The sequence below is a fragment of the Mustela nigripes genome, chromosome 16 (assembly GCF_022355385.1).
Source record: "Mustela nigripes isolate SB6536 chromosome 16, MUSNIG.SB6536, whole genome shotgun sequence".
Lineage (NCBI taxonomy): Eukaryota > Metazoa > Chordata > Mammalia > Carnivora > Mustelidae > Mustela > Mustela nigripes.
The window spans coordinates 19,999,032-20,013,341 of NC_081572.1; the positions used below are offsets into that span (position 1 = coordinate 19,999,032).

At 41.8% G+C, this 14,310-nt stretch overlaps 1 protein-coding gene across 2 annotated transcripts in view; it reads left to right on the forward strand.

Annotated features, from left to right (window-relative positions):
• The window catches only part of DNAJC7 (DnaJ heat shock protein family (Hsp40) member C7), a 29,072-nt gene that overhangs the window by 5,339 nt on the left and 9,423 nt on the right, over positions 1-14,310 (forward strand). For both annotated transcript variants that reach the window (XM_059380114.1, XM_059380115.1), the window contains 5 exons: positions 6,404-6,492; positions 7,254-7,378; positions 7,761-7,874; positions 8,521-8,595; positions 13,528-13,646. In XM_059380114.1, coding sequence (XP_059236097.1) covers positions 6,404-6,492; positions 7,254-7,378; positions 7,761-7,874; positions 8,521-8,595; positions 13,528-13,646 — 522 coding nt within the window. The remainder of the gene's footprint in view (positions 1-6,403; positions 6,493-7,253; positions 7,379-7,760; positions 7,875-8,520; positions 8,596-13,527; positions 13,647-14,310) is intronic.

A 14,310-nucleotide genomic window follows, 5' to 3' on the forward strand; every position in this document is an offset into this window, starting at 1 on the left:
AACTAGCATAAATATATTGTGGTTGAGTCAGCTGTTTCATGGGAATATTTTTCTGTGGGCAACAATAGGGTTTCTGTCTGGGTCAATTGATTAGTTGATTGCTTTTTTCCCCCCACACGGAGTAAGACATTGCCAACTCCAGTGTGTTGCCTGGTGTCCTTCCCTACTTGAGCAGTAGAGAGTGCTACTGCCTTGTGTAGACTGTTATCTGTGACTCCCCTTGGTCCTTTCTGGCTCTGCCCCTGTTGAGGCATATCCCCACCACCACCACCACTGAATGTCCAGAAAGAGAACAACTGGAACTGGTATGTTAATGAGTTTTCTTCATCTTCGTCTCCTCCCCTGTTTTGGGGAGAAGGATGGGTATTTTAATTGTGCTTTAAAGTGAAAATAGAAGCTGTTTATTCTAAAGCAAAGGTAAAGGAAGGTGGGTAGCTCACTTTACCACCTGGTGGAGAACCCACCCTCTGTTTTCTCTGGACCATTTTGAAGCCTTCATTCATACCCAGTATATAGCACCTTGCATTCAGCAGGGGCGGAGTCTGTGGAATTGCTCCACCTACCTATATAGATCAAACTTGTCATTTCATCCGTAGACTAGTTAGAAAACGAAGAAAGAATAGTATGTGTTTGGTAAGATGGAATAAAAGGCTCCCGGGCTCCTTTTACTTATTCTCTCATGGAGGTCAGAGAGAGTACAACATGAAACAGGCCCTCTGACATGCCTTTGGGGACAAGAGGTCTTGGTCTGTGGGAAGGAGGAAGGAATTTCTACTCTGAGACTGGCCAAGATCCCGTAAATTCTAAAGGGTGGAGGATGTTTCTAGATCGAAGAACAACTAGTATACTTGACTGAATAAGAGAAATGGGTGCAACAGTCACAGAGTGAAGGTGACATTTTGGAAGTAGTAAATATGGTAAGAATGCCTAAAGGATATTTGACTTAGGGACAGTATAAAGTGTTATTGTTAATAGGTAGCTTTTTCTAAGATTCTTCCTGCCAGTAGAATGGTCTCCAAAAGCTCTGTGCTTTAACAAAAGAAATCATCTTGTCCTGAGTTGTATTTTTAGCAGTTAGATTTTTCTTCCACATCAAAACTAGCCGAATACATCAAGAAAATGCAAAAAAGAGAAAAAAAAATCTCATTCAAGCTTCTGTATCTCTTTTGATTTAAAGTTTTTTTTTTTTTTTTTTTTAAGATTTTATATATTTATTTGACGGAGAGAGAATACAAGCAAGGGGAGTGGGAGAGGGAGAAGCAGGCTTCCTGTCCGATGTGGGGCTCGATCCTAGGACCCTGGGATTTTGACCTGAGCTGAAGGCAGACACTTAACAACTGAGCCACCCAGGCGTACCTTGATTTAAAGTATTATTAATGGCTATTAGTAGAGCTGAACTTGGGGCGCCTGGGTGTCTCGGTAGGTTAAACCTCTGCCTTCAGCCCAGGTCCTGATCTCAGGGTCTTGGGATCAAGCCCTGCAGCAACTGGGCTCTCTGCTCAGCAGGGAGCCTGCTTCTCCCCCCACCCCTCTCTGCCCACCTCTCTGTCTACTTGTGATCTGTCAAATAAATAAAATCTTAAAAAAAATAATAATAAGAAGAAAACCTGAGCTTTATCAAAAATATATTATTCTAGCCAAATACTTGAAATAAGTAAAAACAGTCAGGTGTGTTTTTCTCGTAAAAAAAAAATCTAATCCACATTTCCTAAGTTGCAGATGTTACAGAATAGTGAACTGTTCTAGTCCCTTTTTTTTTTTTTTTTTTAAAGATTTTATTTATTTATTTGATAGCAGAAGCAGCAAGAGAAGCAGGTTCCCTGCTGAGCAGGGAACCCAGGGCCAGAGCTCCATCCCGGGACCCTGGGATCATACCTCAGCCAAAGTCAGACAGTTAACAGACTGAACCACCTAGGCGCTGCACTTTTTTTTTTTTTTAATGCACAGAGGTAATAAACCTTAAAGTGACACTGTACAAATACTGAATGCATCTCATCCCCATTTTAATAATTCATAAATACATGAAATGTGAAGCATTTCCAAAGAGAACTCAGTCATATTGAGGGCATTTTCCAAAACTGCCACCCAGTGAACCCTGCATTCATGAAAGCTGATGAATAAAATTCTCTTAACTCTCTCATTGCTAAAAGATAAACCAGTTGGTCGAAGGTGAAGATCTTGCTTTACCATTAAACTTGGAAGTATTGAGAAAGAAAATGGAGATTTTTATAGGGCATCTAATTGGGGTCCCATTGCAATGTGAAGTGTGGTGTTTGAATATATGTTTAATTTAGCTGAGCTATAAACGTGCAGAGTTGACTGGTCATCATAAGCCCAAGTCGTCTGAATTGGTCACATGATGCTGAGCCTTGCTAAGACCGGTGTGATACCAAATGGTTCCTTTGGCACTGTTCGTTGGAGTGATTAGCGTCAGTGATGAATGAGTGCTGCATTGGGGGAGAGAGAATATAATTGCATGATCAGAGGATATACAGATTTTTAACATGTGTAGTGTAGAAGAGCAGGTGTCAGGCTGCAGTTTTCTGATTGACGAAGTTATTTCCAAAAAAAGAAATACATCTTAAAACAGCAAAGCAGATCAGGAGTGGAATGTAGTCTCCTTACCTGTTTCTGTCAGAGAGAAGGCCGCCCAGGCCCTCCAGCACTGTTTCTGTTGTGGTGGAACACCCCCCGCCCCCCGGTACTTCCAAAGAGGATAGAAGTTTTTGAAAATCTTTCAGTAGCTCTTTTCACAGGGATTTGTTGCTGGCTGTCAAAGTGAAAGGACTGGTTTGGTGGAGGGTAGAGTCTTTCCCAGCATCTCCTGACAAGTCAGAGACGAAGCTTATTCTGCTTAGAGATTTGGTGGGAAACTAGATAAATTAGTTTTAATCCAGAAACCTTGACATTGGCTAACAGGATCTAGTGGGAAAAAATCTGGGACTGTCAGAGTTAGGCCGCCTGTGCAGCTGCTTCGGATACTTCACTGGCTCTTCCTCCGTTGAAGGACCTGAGAGAAGATTGCCGTAACCACTTCAGGAGGCCCATGGAATGCCTTTGAAATCTGAAAAAGTACTAGAGATGTAGTGTAGCTATTAATAGGTCCAGTAGTCAGTTAGGGCCAAGTCTATCTTGATGTGGTATTATATTTCAGGGTTTAGTCTGAATTTTATTTTGTGGCCATAGAAAATAACCTGTAGTGTCATTTAGTCCATTTTGGACCTCTTTCTTCTTTTTGATTGGTCCAGGCGGACCTAATTAATTCCAGTCCTTCCTTTCTCAGTGCTGATATGTTTTGGTAGCTACGTGTTGTAACTTCACTTGGTTATCAAATCCGCTGATGCTGGCGGTGAGTGGAGTGACAGATACCAGCACGAGACTGCCCTCAGTTCCCTCGTTAACCGGCTCTTCTCCTTCTTTTCCAGTCCCACGCCTTTGACATCTCATCCTTCAGTCCCTTTGCTGTAAGGGCAACTTGAACAAGCTTCAGCCCTTTCTCAGACTCCCAGGGCAGGACTTAAATGGATTTGACCCTGGAATTGTTCCTGATGCAGCCTTGTTCAGTTCTTGCTGCTGCCATGCTGGATTCCAAAGATCCACTTTTTCCTCGGCTGGTCTCACAGGGTCAGGCCCATTGGTTAAAGCATGTCGTGTATTTGGTGGGGAGGTTCAAAACGATGGAGGGACTCCACTTTGGGAGTTGGACCTGGAGGCAAAAAAATAAGCATTCAGCCTAAAAGCACTAAGTGCCCATTGTTCAGGCAGCTGTAAATCAACCATGTTTCTATGAAAATAAGTCCTTTTCATGAGGCAGTTGTGTGGGAATAGCTAATTCTGGCCTGATGTTGTGCAGTGTGAGATTAAAAACATGGTAACTTGTCACAACACAATTCTTCTTGTTCTTTCTGCTGTGGGCTGACTCTACATTACTCGCTTTGTTTGCTCTAGAATGGAATCTACTCACCATTTACTAAAATGAAATGCATTTCTTGGGGGAGGCAAAGTCCAGTTCACTAGGTCTTACATCTTAAAGAGAAAGGAGCCCTGCTCTCTCTGTGACTAATTGTTAGGAATGTCATTTAGCTTGTTTAAATCCAGATTGTAGTTCTGGAGTTGGATTTTATATGCTGGGGCTATTTTATGTCTTAGTTTGAAGAAATTCACATTCATTGCCCATGTCTTTTTCTTAGCAGGAGAGATTAATTGTTAGTCTTAAGCAATAGCTAGAGATGAGCATTGGAGAGAAAGCTTAGCATGGTAGACAGTGCAAAAGCTTTGGAATCTGTCACATGTGGCTTGACATCCTGACCCTGGGCCAGTTTTTAATCTCTACCCCTTATTTAACTTCTCTGAGAAATGGGAATAATGTAACACCTGGTAGGAAGATAACGCATGGAAAGTGCCAGGCTTCAGAAATTATTTCTGGCTTTCCACAGAAATCATTTTTTGTGTTTTTATAGAAGCTGGTGCTGAAGTCCCTCGCCTCCATGAAAGTTGGTGTTTTAGGAAAGAAAGGGCACCTTTCTGTAGCTCTGCAGATTGCTTCACCTTTGACTAACAAGCTTTCTACTGCTAATACAGTGTCTTTTCAAGGGCCTAGATACCCTTGGTTTTCCTCAGGGATTTGTGTATTCTTAGCCACCAGCCAGCTAAGGAGAAGACTGGGTCTTCTCAGGTGCACTGTAGGCCCAATGTTTCCTTTGAATTACCACTCCATTTCTTCATAGTCGTCTGACTCAGCTTCTGACATCCAGTGTTGGGGAAGCCCTTTCTTCAGATCTCTTGACATGTCTCCTCTTAAAGGATAGGCTCCTCATAGTTTTATAGTGCCTTGCTTAATTTAGAACTGCAGGATGGTGTACACTATGTAGAAAGGTTGCAGTTGGTCCCGTAAATCTTGCAGTTGTGGGGATCCTTCTTGAGGACTTTGAATAGCAAATGGCCGCTTCATAGCATTGTACCAGTTGGTGTAAATTATTCAAACAGATTTATGTCCATCACAGTTCAAATCTGTCAACATTTATAGATCATTCCCATTTTTCTTCTTTCTTCTAGCAGCCTTTTTATGTTAGTAGGGCTTGCCAGGACAGTACTGGAGAAGAAGGCAAAGGGAGATTGCCTCAATAAAAAGAGGGTGGCTTTGCCACTTTATAGTTTAAAATACGTTAAATAAATAAATCAAATCTTCCCAGTGCCAGTGTCCATAGAATCAAGCTCTAAACTCCCATACCATCACTATGTTAAGAATTAGGTACTTCTGTCCCTACGTCCCTTGCACTGGATTCTATTTTGGGTGTGTAGAGGACAGAAAAAGAAACAGATTCTTCCTTATAGCAAAAATGCTCAGATATTTAGTTATGTTGCAGGAATCACTTGGGTACAGAATTAATCTTCGTCACTCAGTTTGGTCATTAAAATGATTTGGTGTATCTTTGGTAGGGGTTACTAGTTCTTCTAAAACATTGTTAGTCATATCTTACCCGATTCTCATTCCTTGATCTGGAATATAATTCTCCTTACATAACATTATTCCTTTCAGAAAGTACAATTTGTCTAATGGCACAGCTTCAAAAATGGATCTTGGAATAGGGCAGAAATTCCGGTATTATGCACTTGGTGGTTATACAAGGTACTATAGGAACGGTAGCGGGGCACAAGTACCCACATAGATTTGATAGGCAAACAGAACACCAGTAGATGGGTACAAATGAGAGCATGGCACTGGCAGGCTATACCTGTTATCCAAGTTCTTGGTCTCTGCTGTCACTCAGCTCCGTCCTCCATCTTAAATACCAGAATGCTGTGCTTTTAACTCCTTTGCCACCTGCTTTTGCTCTGCTTGTCCTTTCAGTGACAAATGGAAGAGCCAGTTTTCAAGAAAGTAAATCATTGGAACTCTAAGGATGTGACCCATTTCACATTCAGAAATCATTGCCCCTGAATGGAGTGATCTGTAACTGAATTTTTATGTTTGCTAAAGAGGCAGCAGTAGTGACACAGTGGAAAGGAAATAAATGTAAAAATTCAGGGGCACCTGGCTGGCTCAGAGGAACATGCAACTCTTGATCTCGGGGTAATGCGTTTGAGCCCCATGTTGGATGTAGAGATTATTTAATAAATAAATAAACTTTAGAAATTTCCATCTCTGTGAGAGGATATCTAAATTTGCTTGTTGTAGGGGATATGACTATAGGCAGGAATAGCGAGGAAAGGCAGGTAACATGAGAGTTTTCTTTGTTTAGTTTGAATGTATCTAAGTGACAAAAAAAATAGCATCAAACAAATCTATAAATTCCTTCAAGTATCACACTATGCTTGAGGCTCTAGACCAAAGATTGCTCCCATGAGATTACAGAGGTGAGTCCTTGTGTGTAACATGCTCCTCTTTCTCTTTCCTTTTCAGGGAAGCAGAGTCTTTCAAGGAACAAGGAAATGCATACTATGCCAAGAAAGATTACAATGAAGCTTATAACTATTATACAAAAGCCATAGGTGAGAAGGACTTACTGCTTATATTGGAAGATAAATTTGCTAAATATAAATTCTATTATAAGTAGCGCCTCATGAAAAAGTAGCCTTTGGCTTAGTGGGTTCATAATTTACTCTGTGAAATCTTTCAAACTTAATTGGCTTATGAGGGATGACCTATAAATGGTTAGTTCTTCATTTGACAAATTAAAGGCAAGTCCAGAAATTCTAGATATGGCAAAAAGATAATCCACCTACATGCATCTCAGCCATTTCTGGCTCATTTAACCGTGTTAGAAAATGGCCCTTACGAGGGGCACCTGGGTGGCTCAGTTGGTTAAGAAAATGGCCCTTACGGATATTAATTATCAGATCTTAACAACTTTCATGCCTCCTCTGCCAGCATATTTTAATCCCATGTCAGCATGTTTCTCACCTAACTTGCTTACAGGCTCTCCAACCCTAATTCAACAAATGCAAATTCATTTTTCTCTCTCATTATCTGTAATACAATTCATTAAGAAGATAAATGTGCTGGCCCCTCCCCTTTAAAGGATAATCAGTGCACTTTAAAGCTATCAAGTTATTTTTAAGTAACTATTTTTTTAATTAAACCTGCTCTTTGCACAGGTAGTCAAAATTTCGGCCATGGCCTTTTAGAGTATGTCAGCATTCCTATTATAGTTTGATTGCCTTGATGTAGTTCTGAAGGGAGATGGCCCCTGCGTTTTTGAAGCAGTGACCCATGCTAAGCCTTATTTTATTTTCTTCTGCCTTTCCTGTAGATATGTGTCCTAAAAATGCTAGCTATTATGGGAATCGAGCCGCCACTTTGATGATGCTCGGAAAGTTCCGGGAAGCTCTTGGGGATGCACAGCAGTCAGTGAGGTTGGATGACAGTTTTGTCCGGGTACGTAATGTGACCATCCCTGGGGAGGACTGGTTGCTGCAGTTGCGTTCCTCTAGCCCAGGTCTTCTCCGTCTTGACGCCGTAGACACTTGGGACCAGATAATTCTTTGTTGTGGGGGGCTATCCTGTGTGTTGTGTGACATTTAGCAGCATCTCTTTAACCACTAGGTATAAGTAGCACCCCTTCTCCCCGACTGTGACAACCAAACATGTCTCCAACGTTGCTAACCATCCCGTGGAGGGCGGAATCTCCCCTGGATGAGAACCGCTGCTCTGGCACTTTCATCCCATGCTGGTTTTGTGTGGGTGTTTGTTGCTGCTGTTGGTTGCTCTCTGCTTGGCCAATCATGCTCCTTTTCTTCGCTCTTTGCATTTCTTCTAGGGACATCTGCGAGAGGGCAAGTGCCACCTATCTCTAGGGAATGCCATGGCGGCATGTCGTAGTTTCCAGAGAGCCCTAGAATTGGATCACAAAAACGCTCAGGCACAACAAGAGGTATGGTTCTGGTCTTGTCCATATGGAAAGAGACATGTGGTATAGTGACCTGAAAGTCAGAACTGAGAGCTCAAAAAAAAAAGAACTGAGAGCTAGTCCTAGTTCTGGCATTGCCACACCTGGGTCATTATAGGCAAGTCTTGTAGTCTGAGCCTCAGTTTCTTATATGTAGACACAGTTTTAAATATTATTTATAATTTAGAAATTTGTAAAATGGAGGGTTTCTGAGATGGCTGTGGAGCAGAGAGCTGCTGCAAGGAACGGATTTGAGTGAGGTTAAAGTATTTGAGTAAATTCAAATCCTGATTAAATCAGTAGCAGCTAAAATGTGTTTAGTTCCATTTCCATTTATTCCCAGTTTACTCCTGGATGCGTTTTAGTGAGAATCTGGAAACTTCTGCTCAACCTCTGATGATGCCGTGCCTTGAATTTATGTCTGTCAGGTCATGACTCTGGTTTTCCTGACTTGAAGTTCAAACTGAGGTCACAGTTGCATTTTCACCAACTTGATTTGTGAAAAGTCTGTGGTTCTGATTTTCTTGAACTCATATTTCATCAAAACCTTGATTTTTGTGTGTGTTTGTGTGTGTGGTTGTTGAATTTACAACATCATTAAAACTTTCCTTTATCTGATTTTCTCGTATAGTTCAAGAATGCTAATGCAGTCATAGAATATGAGAAAATAGCAGAAACAGATTTTGAGAAGCGGGATTTTCGGAAGGTAAAGTACAACTATGGGGAAATCTTACCTACCCTTTATTACAAGGCTCCCCACATGCGTGCGCATATGTGCGTGGATGTGTGTAGTGTGGTACAAAAGGTGTGTGTGTGTGTGTGTGTGTGTGTGTGTGTGTGTGTGTTGGTGGGTGGGTGTGGGTGTAGGTAGTATGGTACAGAAGATCCAGAATAATAAATTACCACTTCAGTTTGACTTTGGCTTTTTCTTTTATTTTTTTTTAAGAGTATTTTTTTTTTTAAGAACACGTTCATAGTAGAATTGAGAGGAAGGTACAGAGAGTTTGCATATCCCCCTGCCCCCACACATGCATAGCCTCCCCCATTATCCATATTCCCCACCAAAGGCACTTTTTTTTTAAAGATTTATTTGAGAGAGAGAGTGCACCAGAGAGAGCAGAAGCATCATGAGGGAAAGGCAGAGGGAGAGGGAGAAGCAGACTCTCCAATGAGCAGGAAGCTAGGACCCTGGGATCATGACCTGAGCTGAAGGCAGGTGCTTAACTGACAGCCACGCAGGTGCTCTGAGGGGCACATGTGTTACGGTTATGGTTTTGACAGTTTTGAATAGAGCTGCTCTAAACATCTGCGTGCAGGTTTTTGTGTCGATACAAGTTTTCACTTCTTTTGGGTAAATACCAAGAAGGGCAATTGCTGGATCATGTGGTAAAAGCATGTTAAGTTTTATAAGAAACTACCAAAATGACATCTAAAAACTTTTTTGCCAAGGTATTTCTTTTCTTTTTTTTTTTTTTTCAAGGTTTTTATTTTCTAATGATATTTGGCTTTATGTTAAAAAGCAGTGTGAGTTTACTCAAGTTTGTTCCTGCTTTTGATATAAGATAATAACTTAAGAGGGTACTGGCATATAGAGGGAATACTAGCTAGAATTAAATATTAGGTTTGGGTAATCCATTTTAATTTGAATGAGAGCTAGCTTTAACTCCTGCTTCGTGTGAATTAGATGCAGGTCTAAATAAAAAATAGAGGCTCCTTACAGATTTTTGACCAATGTATGTAACCTGTCACCACTACCGTTTTGATGTTAGGCCTTTCTGTGAAAGCACACTGCTCTCCTTTATGGAGCTGTGTGATAGTCCATGAAAATTTATGTGCCAAAAGGGTTCACCTGTCTGAAAGCATGGGAAGGGTATAAAAGTTCTAGATATCTTTGTAGCTGTTGTTAATAGTGGTTATGTCTCATCTGTATAATTCTCAATTCCCGGGGCGCCTGGGTGGCTGAGTGGGTTAAAGGCTCTGCCTTCGGCTCAGGTCATGATCTCAGGGTCCTGGGATCAAGCCCCGAGTCAGGCTCTCTGCTCAGCAGGGAGTCTGCTTCTCCCCCCCCCCCCTGCCTGCCTCTCTGCCTACTTGTGATCTCTGTCAAATAAATAAAATATTTTTTTAAAAAAATTCTCAATTCTCTGCTTAGGTGATAGCTTTCATTAAAGTTTCAAAAGGGAAGGTGAATAGCCCCCTAAAAAGGTAAAAACCACTGATTAGGATCAATTTTCAGGATCACTTACAAGAGGTTTGTATCATCCAAGGAACAGATTGTTACTTCATACGTGGGAATTTGCTCAGTGCTTTCTGTAGAATGTATTCAATAAACGTTTGATAAAAAGGTACAGTTAAGAATTATTATTTTTTAGAATTATTCTTAATTATTCTTTTTTTTTAAAAAAGATTTTATTTATTTAATTGACAGCGAGATCACAAGTAGGCAGAGAGGCAGGCAGACAGAGAGGAAGGGAAGCAGGCTCCCTACAAGTAGGCAGAGAGGCAGGCAGAGAGAGAGGAAGGGAAGCAGGCTCCCTGCTGAGCAGAGAGCCTGACTCGGGGCTCGATCCCAGGACCCTGAGATCATAATCTGAGCGGAAGGCAGAGGCTTTAACCCACTGAGCCACCCAGGCGCCCCTATTCTTATTCTTAAGTAACAAACTGCAGGTATTTGGTAATAAATATTTCTGATTAACTTATGCAGAGTCCCAGCATTGACTCCTTGGCATCCCTCTTCTGTCCATTGGTTTTAATAACCACAGTGTCTTTGTACTGTGATTCATAAGTTTTTTGAGGGGTGTGTGTGTGTTTAGAAAGCGATTCTGCTTTCTGTCACGTTTTCAGAGGTTCACATAGGCAAAAGCTTTGTCTCAAAAGGCAGTTTTTAGAGTTTCTTTTCTCTCTTGCCCACTCTGGAGCCAGAATCCCCAGTTTGTGACAGAATCCTCTGTTTGTGACATCCCAGCCCCCCCACTGTAGCTCATGGTGATGTCACAAATGAAGAATTATGATCCTGGCAGGGGAAACAGATGAACTTGGAAGAAACAAAGATCTTCTTTGCCTGCAGCTGTCCATAGTCATGGGGGTTGGGGGGTGGGAAGTGAAGCACTGAGCCTTCAGCTGACACGCCACTGACCCGACGGGTAGAACCATCTCCACACAGAACGTTGCAAATGCAACGGGGTGTGGCTGCTTATATCTGATTGCTTCCCCTCCCTCCCCAGTTCTTTTTCTATTTAAGGGAGGAAAAAATTAGCACCATGACTGCACCCTACATGATACCTGAATTTTCATAGTATCCTTAGAACTTCGAGGATAGTGACCTATGCCCCGAGAGAGAGTTCTTCCCCCACATTGCTCTGTGAACATTGCAGTCTTCCCAGTGGAGCAGCTCTTGTTGTTTTCTTACTTCTGCATATTTTCAAATTTTAGATTTTTGAATAGGTGCTATTCATCATTAAAAATTTGAGAAGTATTGGTGGAGTGGGGGAGGTAGAAGTATAAACAATACTCAGTGATAGGTATTCCCTCACACTTCTGTCTGCCTAGTTCTCACCCCCTCAAGTAATCTCTGGTCTTATTTCTTCTGTTCCCCTACAGTTTGGTTGTACATCTATAAGCAAATAGAAATACAGAGTCCTGATTTTCCCTTTTTTATATGAAAGGTTACATGCTTTTCACTGTTGTGGACCTTTTTTTCCATTTAGTAGACCTTGAAAGTCTTTTCTTAGTAATACATGGAGTTGCTTCATTCTGTTTTAGAGCCAATTGGTATTCCATTATATGAATGTCTAACCAGTTGCCTGTTGCTGGAATTTGGCCCATTATTACTTCTGAGCTTTCAAACTTCATTTCTTCCTGATCCCCATGGCCAGATTCTTAGACAAAATGGTGTCTCTTTTTTTTTTTTTTAAAGATTTTATTTATTTATTTGACAGAGAGAGAGATCACAAATAGGCAGAGAGACAGACAGAGAGAGAGATGAGGAGAAGCAGGCTCCCTGCTGAGCAGAGAGCCCTATGTGGGACTCGATCCCAGGCCCCTGGGATCATGACCTGAGCCGAAGGAAGAGGCTTAACCCACTGAGCCACCCAGGCGCCCCCAAAATGGTGTCTCTTAATTCCACATTCCTCCTTCGGGTCATGTATCCTTGATGAGAATATGATTCAGCAAGGACCTCCCAGAAATAGCAGCTAAATCAAAAGCGAAGCCTTTGGGCGCCTGGGTGGCTCAGTCGTTATGCATCTGCATTTGGTTCAGGTCATGATTCCAGGGTCCTGGGATCAAGCCCCAAATTGGGCTCCCTGCTCAGCGGGAAGCCTGCTTCTCCCTCTCCCACTCCCCCTGCTGTGTTCCCTCTCTTGCTTTGTCTCTCTCTGTCAAATAAAATAAAAAGTCTTTTAAAAAAGTGAAGGCTCAGAGAACAAACTTATGAAAAGAGAAAAAAGGAATATGTGGAGAGGCTTTATCAAGCTGAAAGATAAGTAATCCCATTGTGTGCAGGTGCGTGAGAGAGAGAGAAACACTTTTTGGTTTATATATCTTAGCATGTGGAGTATAGTAGTCTGATACAGTCTATTTAGGACCATTTTAAACCAACCATTTTATTGGTATATTTCTACTAAAATAGAAGTGGAGGGATGCCTGGGTGGCTCAGTCAGTCCTGGGATTGAGCCCTGTGTTGGGCTCCATGCTCAGTGGGGAGTCTGAGGATTCTCTCTCCCTCTGCTCCTCCCCTCCACTTATACCCCCCACAAGTAAATAAACCTTTTAAAAAATAAATAAAGGGGCACCTGGGTGGCTCAGTGGGTTGAGCTTCTGACTTCAGCTCAGGTCATGATCCCAGTGTCCTGGGATCGAGCCCCACATCGGGTTCTCTGCTCAGCAGGGAGCCTGCTTCCCCCTCTCTCTTTGCCTGCCTCTCTGTCTACTTGTGATCTCTGTCTGTCATATAAATAAATACATTAATTAATTAAATTAAATAGAAGTGGAAGTGTGGCCACCCGGGTGCTTAATGAGATGTGAGGCTCATGGCACAGGGAGGAGGGAACAGTAAGCACTTTTAGTAATATAGGGAGCAATGATTCTGTATCAGGTAATTTTAGGTATCCTTGCCTTATGTAATAGGCTAAGCATGGTAAGTTATGCAAAGTAGCAAATAACCATATTTCTACACTAGAAGAGTGTGAATTTTGGTCCCAGTCACTGTGGAAGCAGCTTCGCATGGTGATTAACACCTCTGGAGTTACAGTGTCTGAGACCGAATCCTGTTGCTGTCACATGCTTTGGTGACCTTGAACACATTCCTTAATCTCTGTGTTTTAGTTTAGTTTCTCATTGATAAAATAAGGTACTTCATAAAATTACATTATAAAATTGTTGTAGTATTAACTTGGTCAGTATATAAAGTACTTAAATGTTTGTTGTTGTCATGTCATTAGAATCTGGATCAGTTTCTCCCCTTGTTTCAGTGGTTTAATCAAATGAATTAGCTATGTTCCTAGGCTCTGATACTGCTTTTCTTTGAATCTGTCTGTTGCTCATGGCCAGATATTTAATGAATAAGTGAATATTTAATAAATGAAGATACTTCTAGAGTCCAGAATGAAGAGCCTTCTTTTCTTTTTTCTCACCATAGGTGGTTTTCTGCATGGATCGTGCCCTAGAATTTGCCCCTGCCTGCCATCGCTTCAAAATCCTCAAAGCAGAATGTTTAGCAATGCTAGGTCGTTACCCGGAAGCACAGTCTGTGGCCAGGTATGAAGTCAGGCCATTCTGTATTGAACTGGTATTGAGCACTAGACAGGTGCCGTCTGGCAGCTCTCTGTACCACCATATGTCATGTAGGTAGACCAGAGAGCTGAGCAGACCTTCCTGGGACTTAAAGCCAGAGTTAGACAAGATCTGAAAACCTACCAGACATGTAGAAGTACAGTAGGAACTTCAGCTCCATGTGGGAGGACACATGTGTGAGGTGTGGCTTTTTTGTTTTTTATTTGTTTTAATGTCATTTTCTTCCTGCACCACAGGTTTGCGAGCTCTGTGAGGGCCAAGTAGTAAATACTTTAGGCTTTGTAGTTCATACAGTCTCTGTCGCAACCATTCACCTCTGTCACTGTAGTGCAGAAGCAGCCGCTGATAATAGATAAGTGGATGACGTGGCCTGATTTCAGTACAATTTAATTTATATGAACAGTGGCAGGCAGGATCGGGCCCTGTGGGCTGTAGTTTGCCAATCTCTGTCCTAACAAAGACTGAGACACAGGAAGTGTATTAAAGGTAAATGCAGGTGGTTTATTTGGTGAAGATATGGGAAGAGCTCATTGGGATCTGTCTACATTTGGATACTTTTTTACTAGACACAGGGTCAAGAGAAAAACTGGCAAGAGTAATCACAAATGATAATAACGGTGGGGAGATC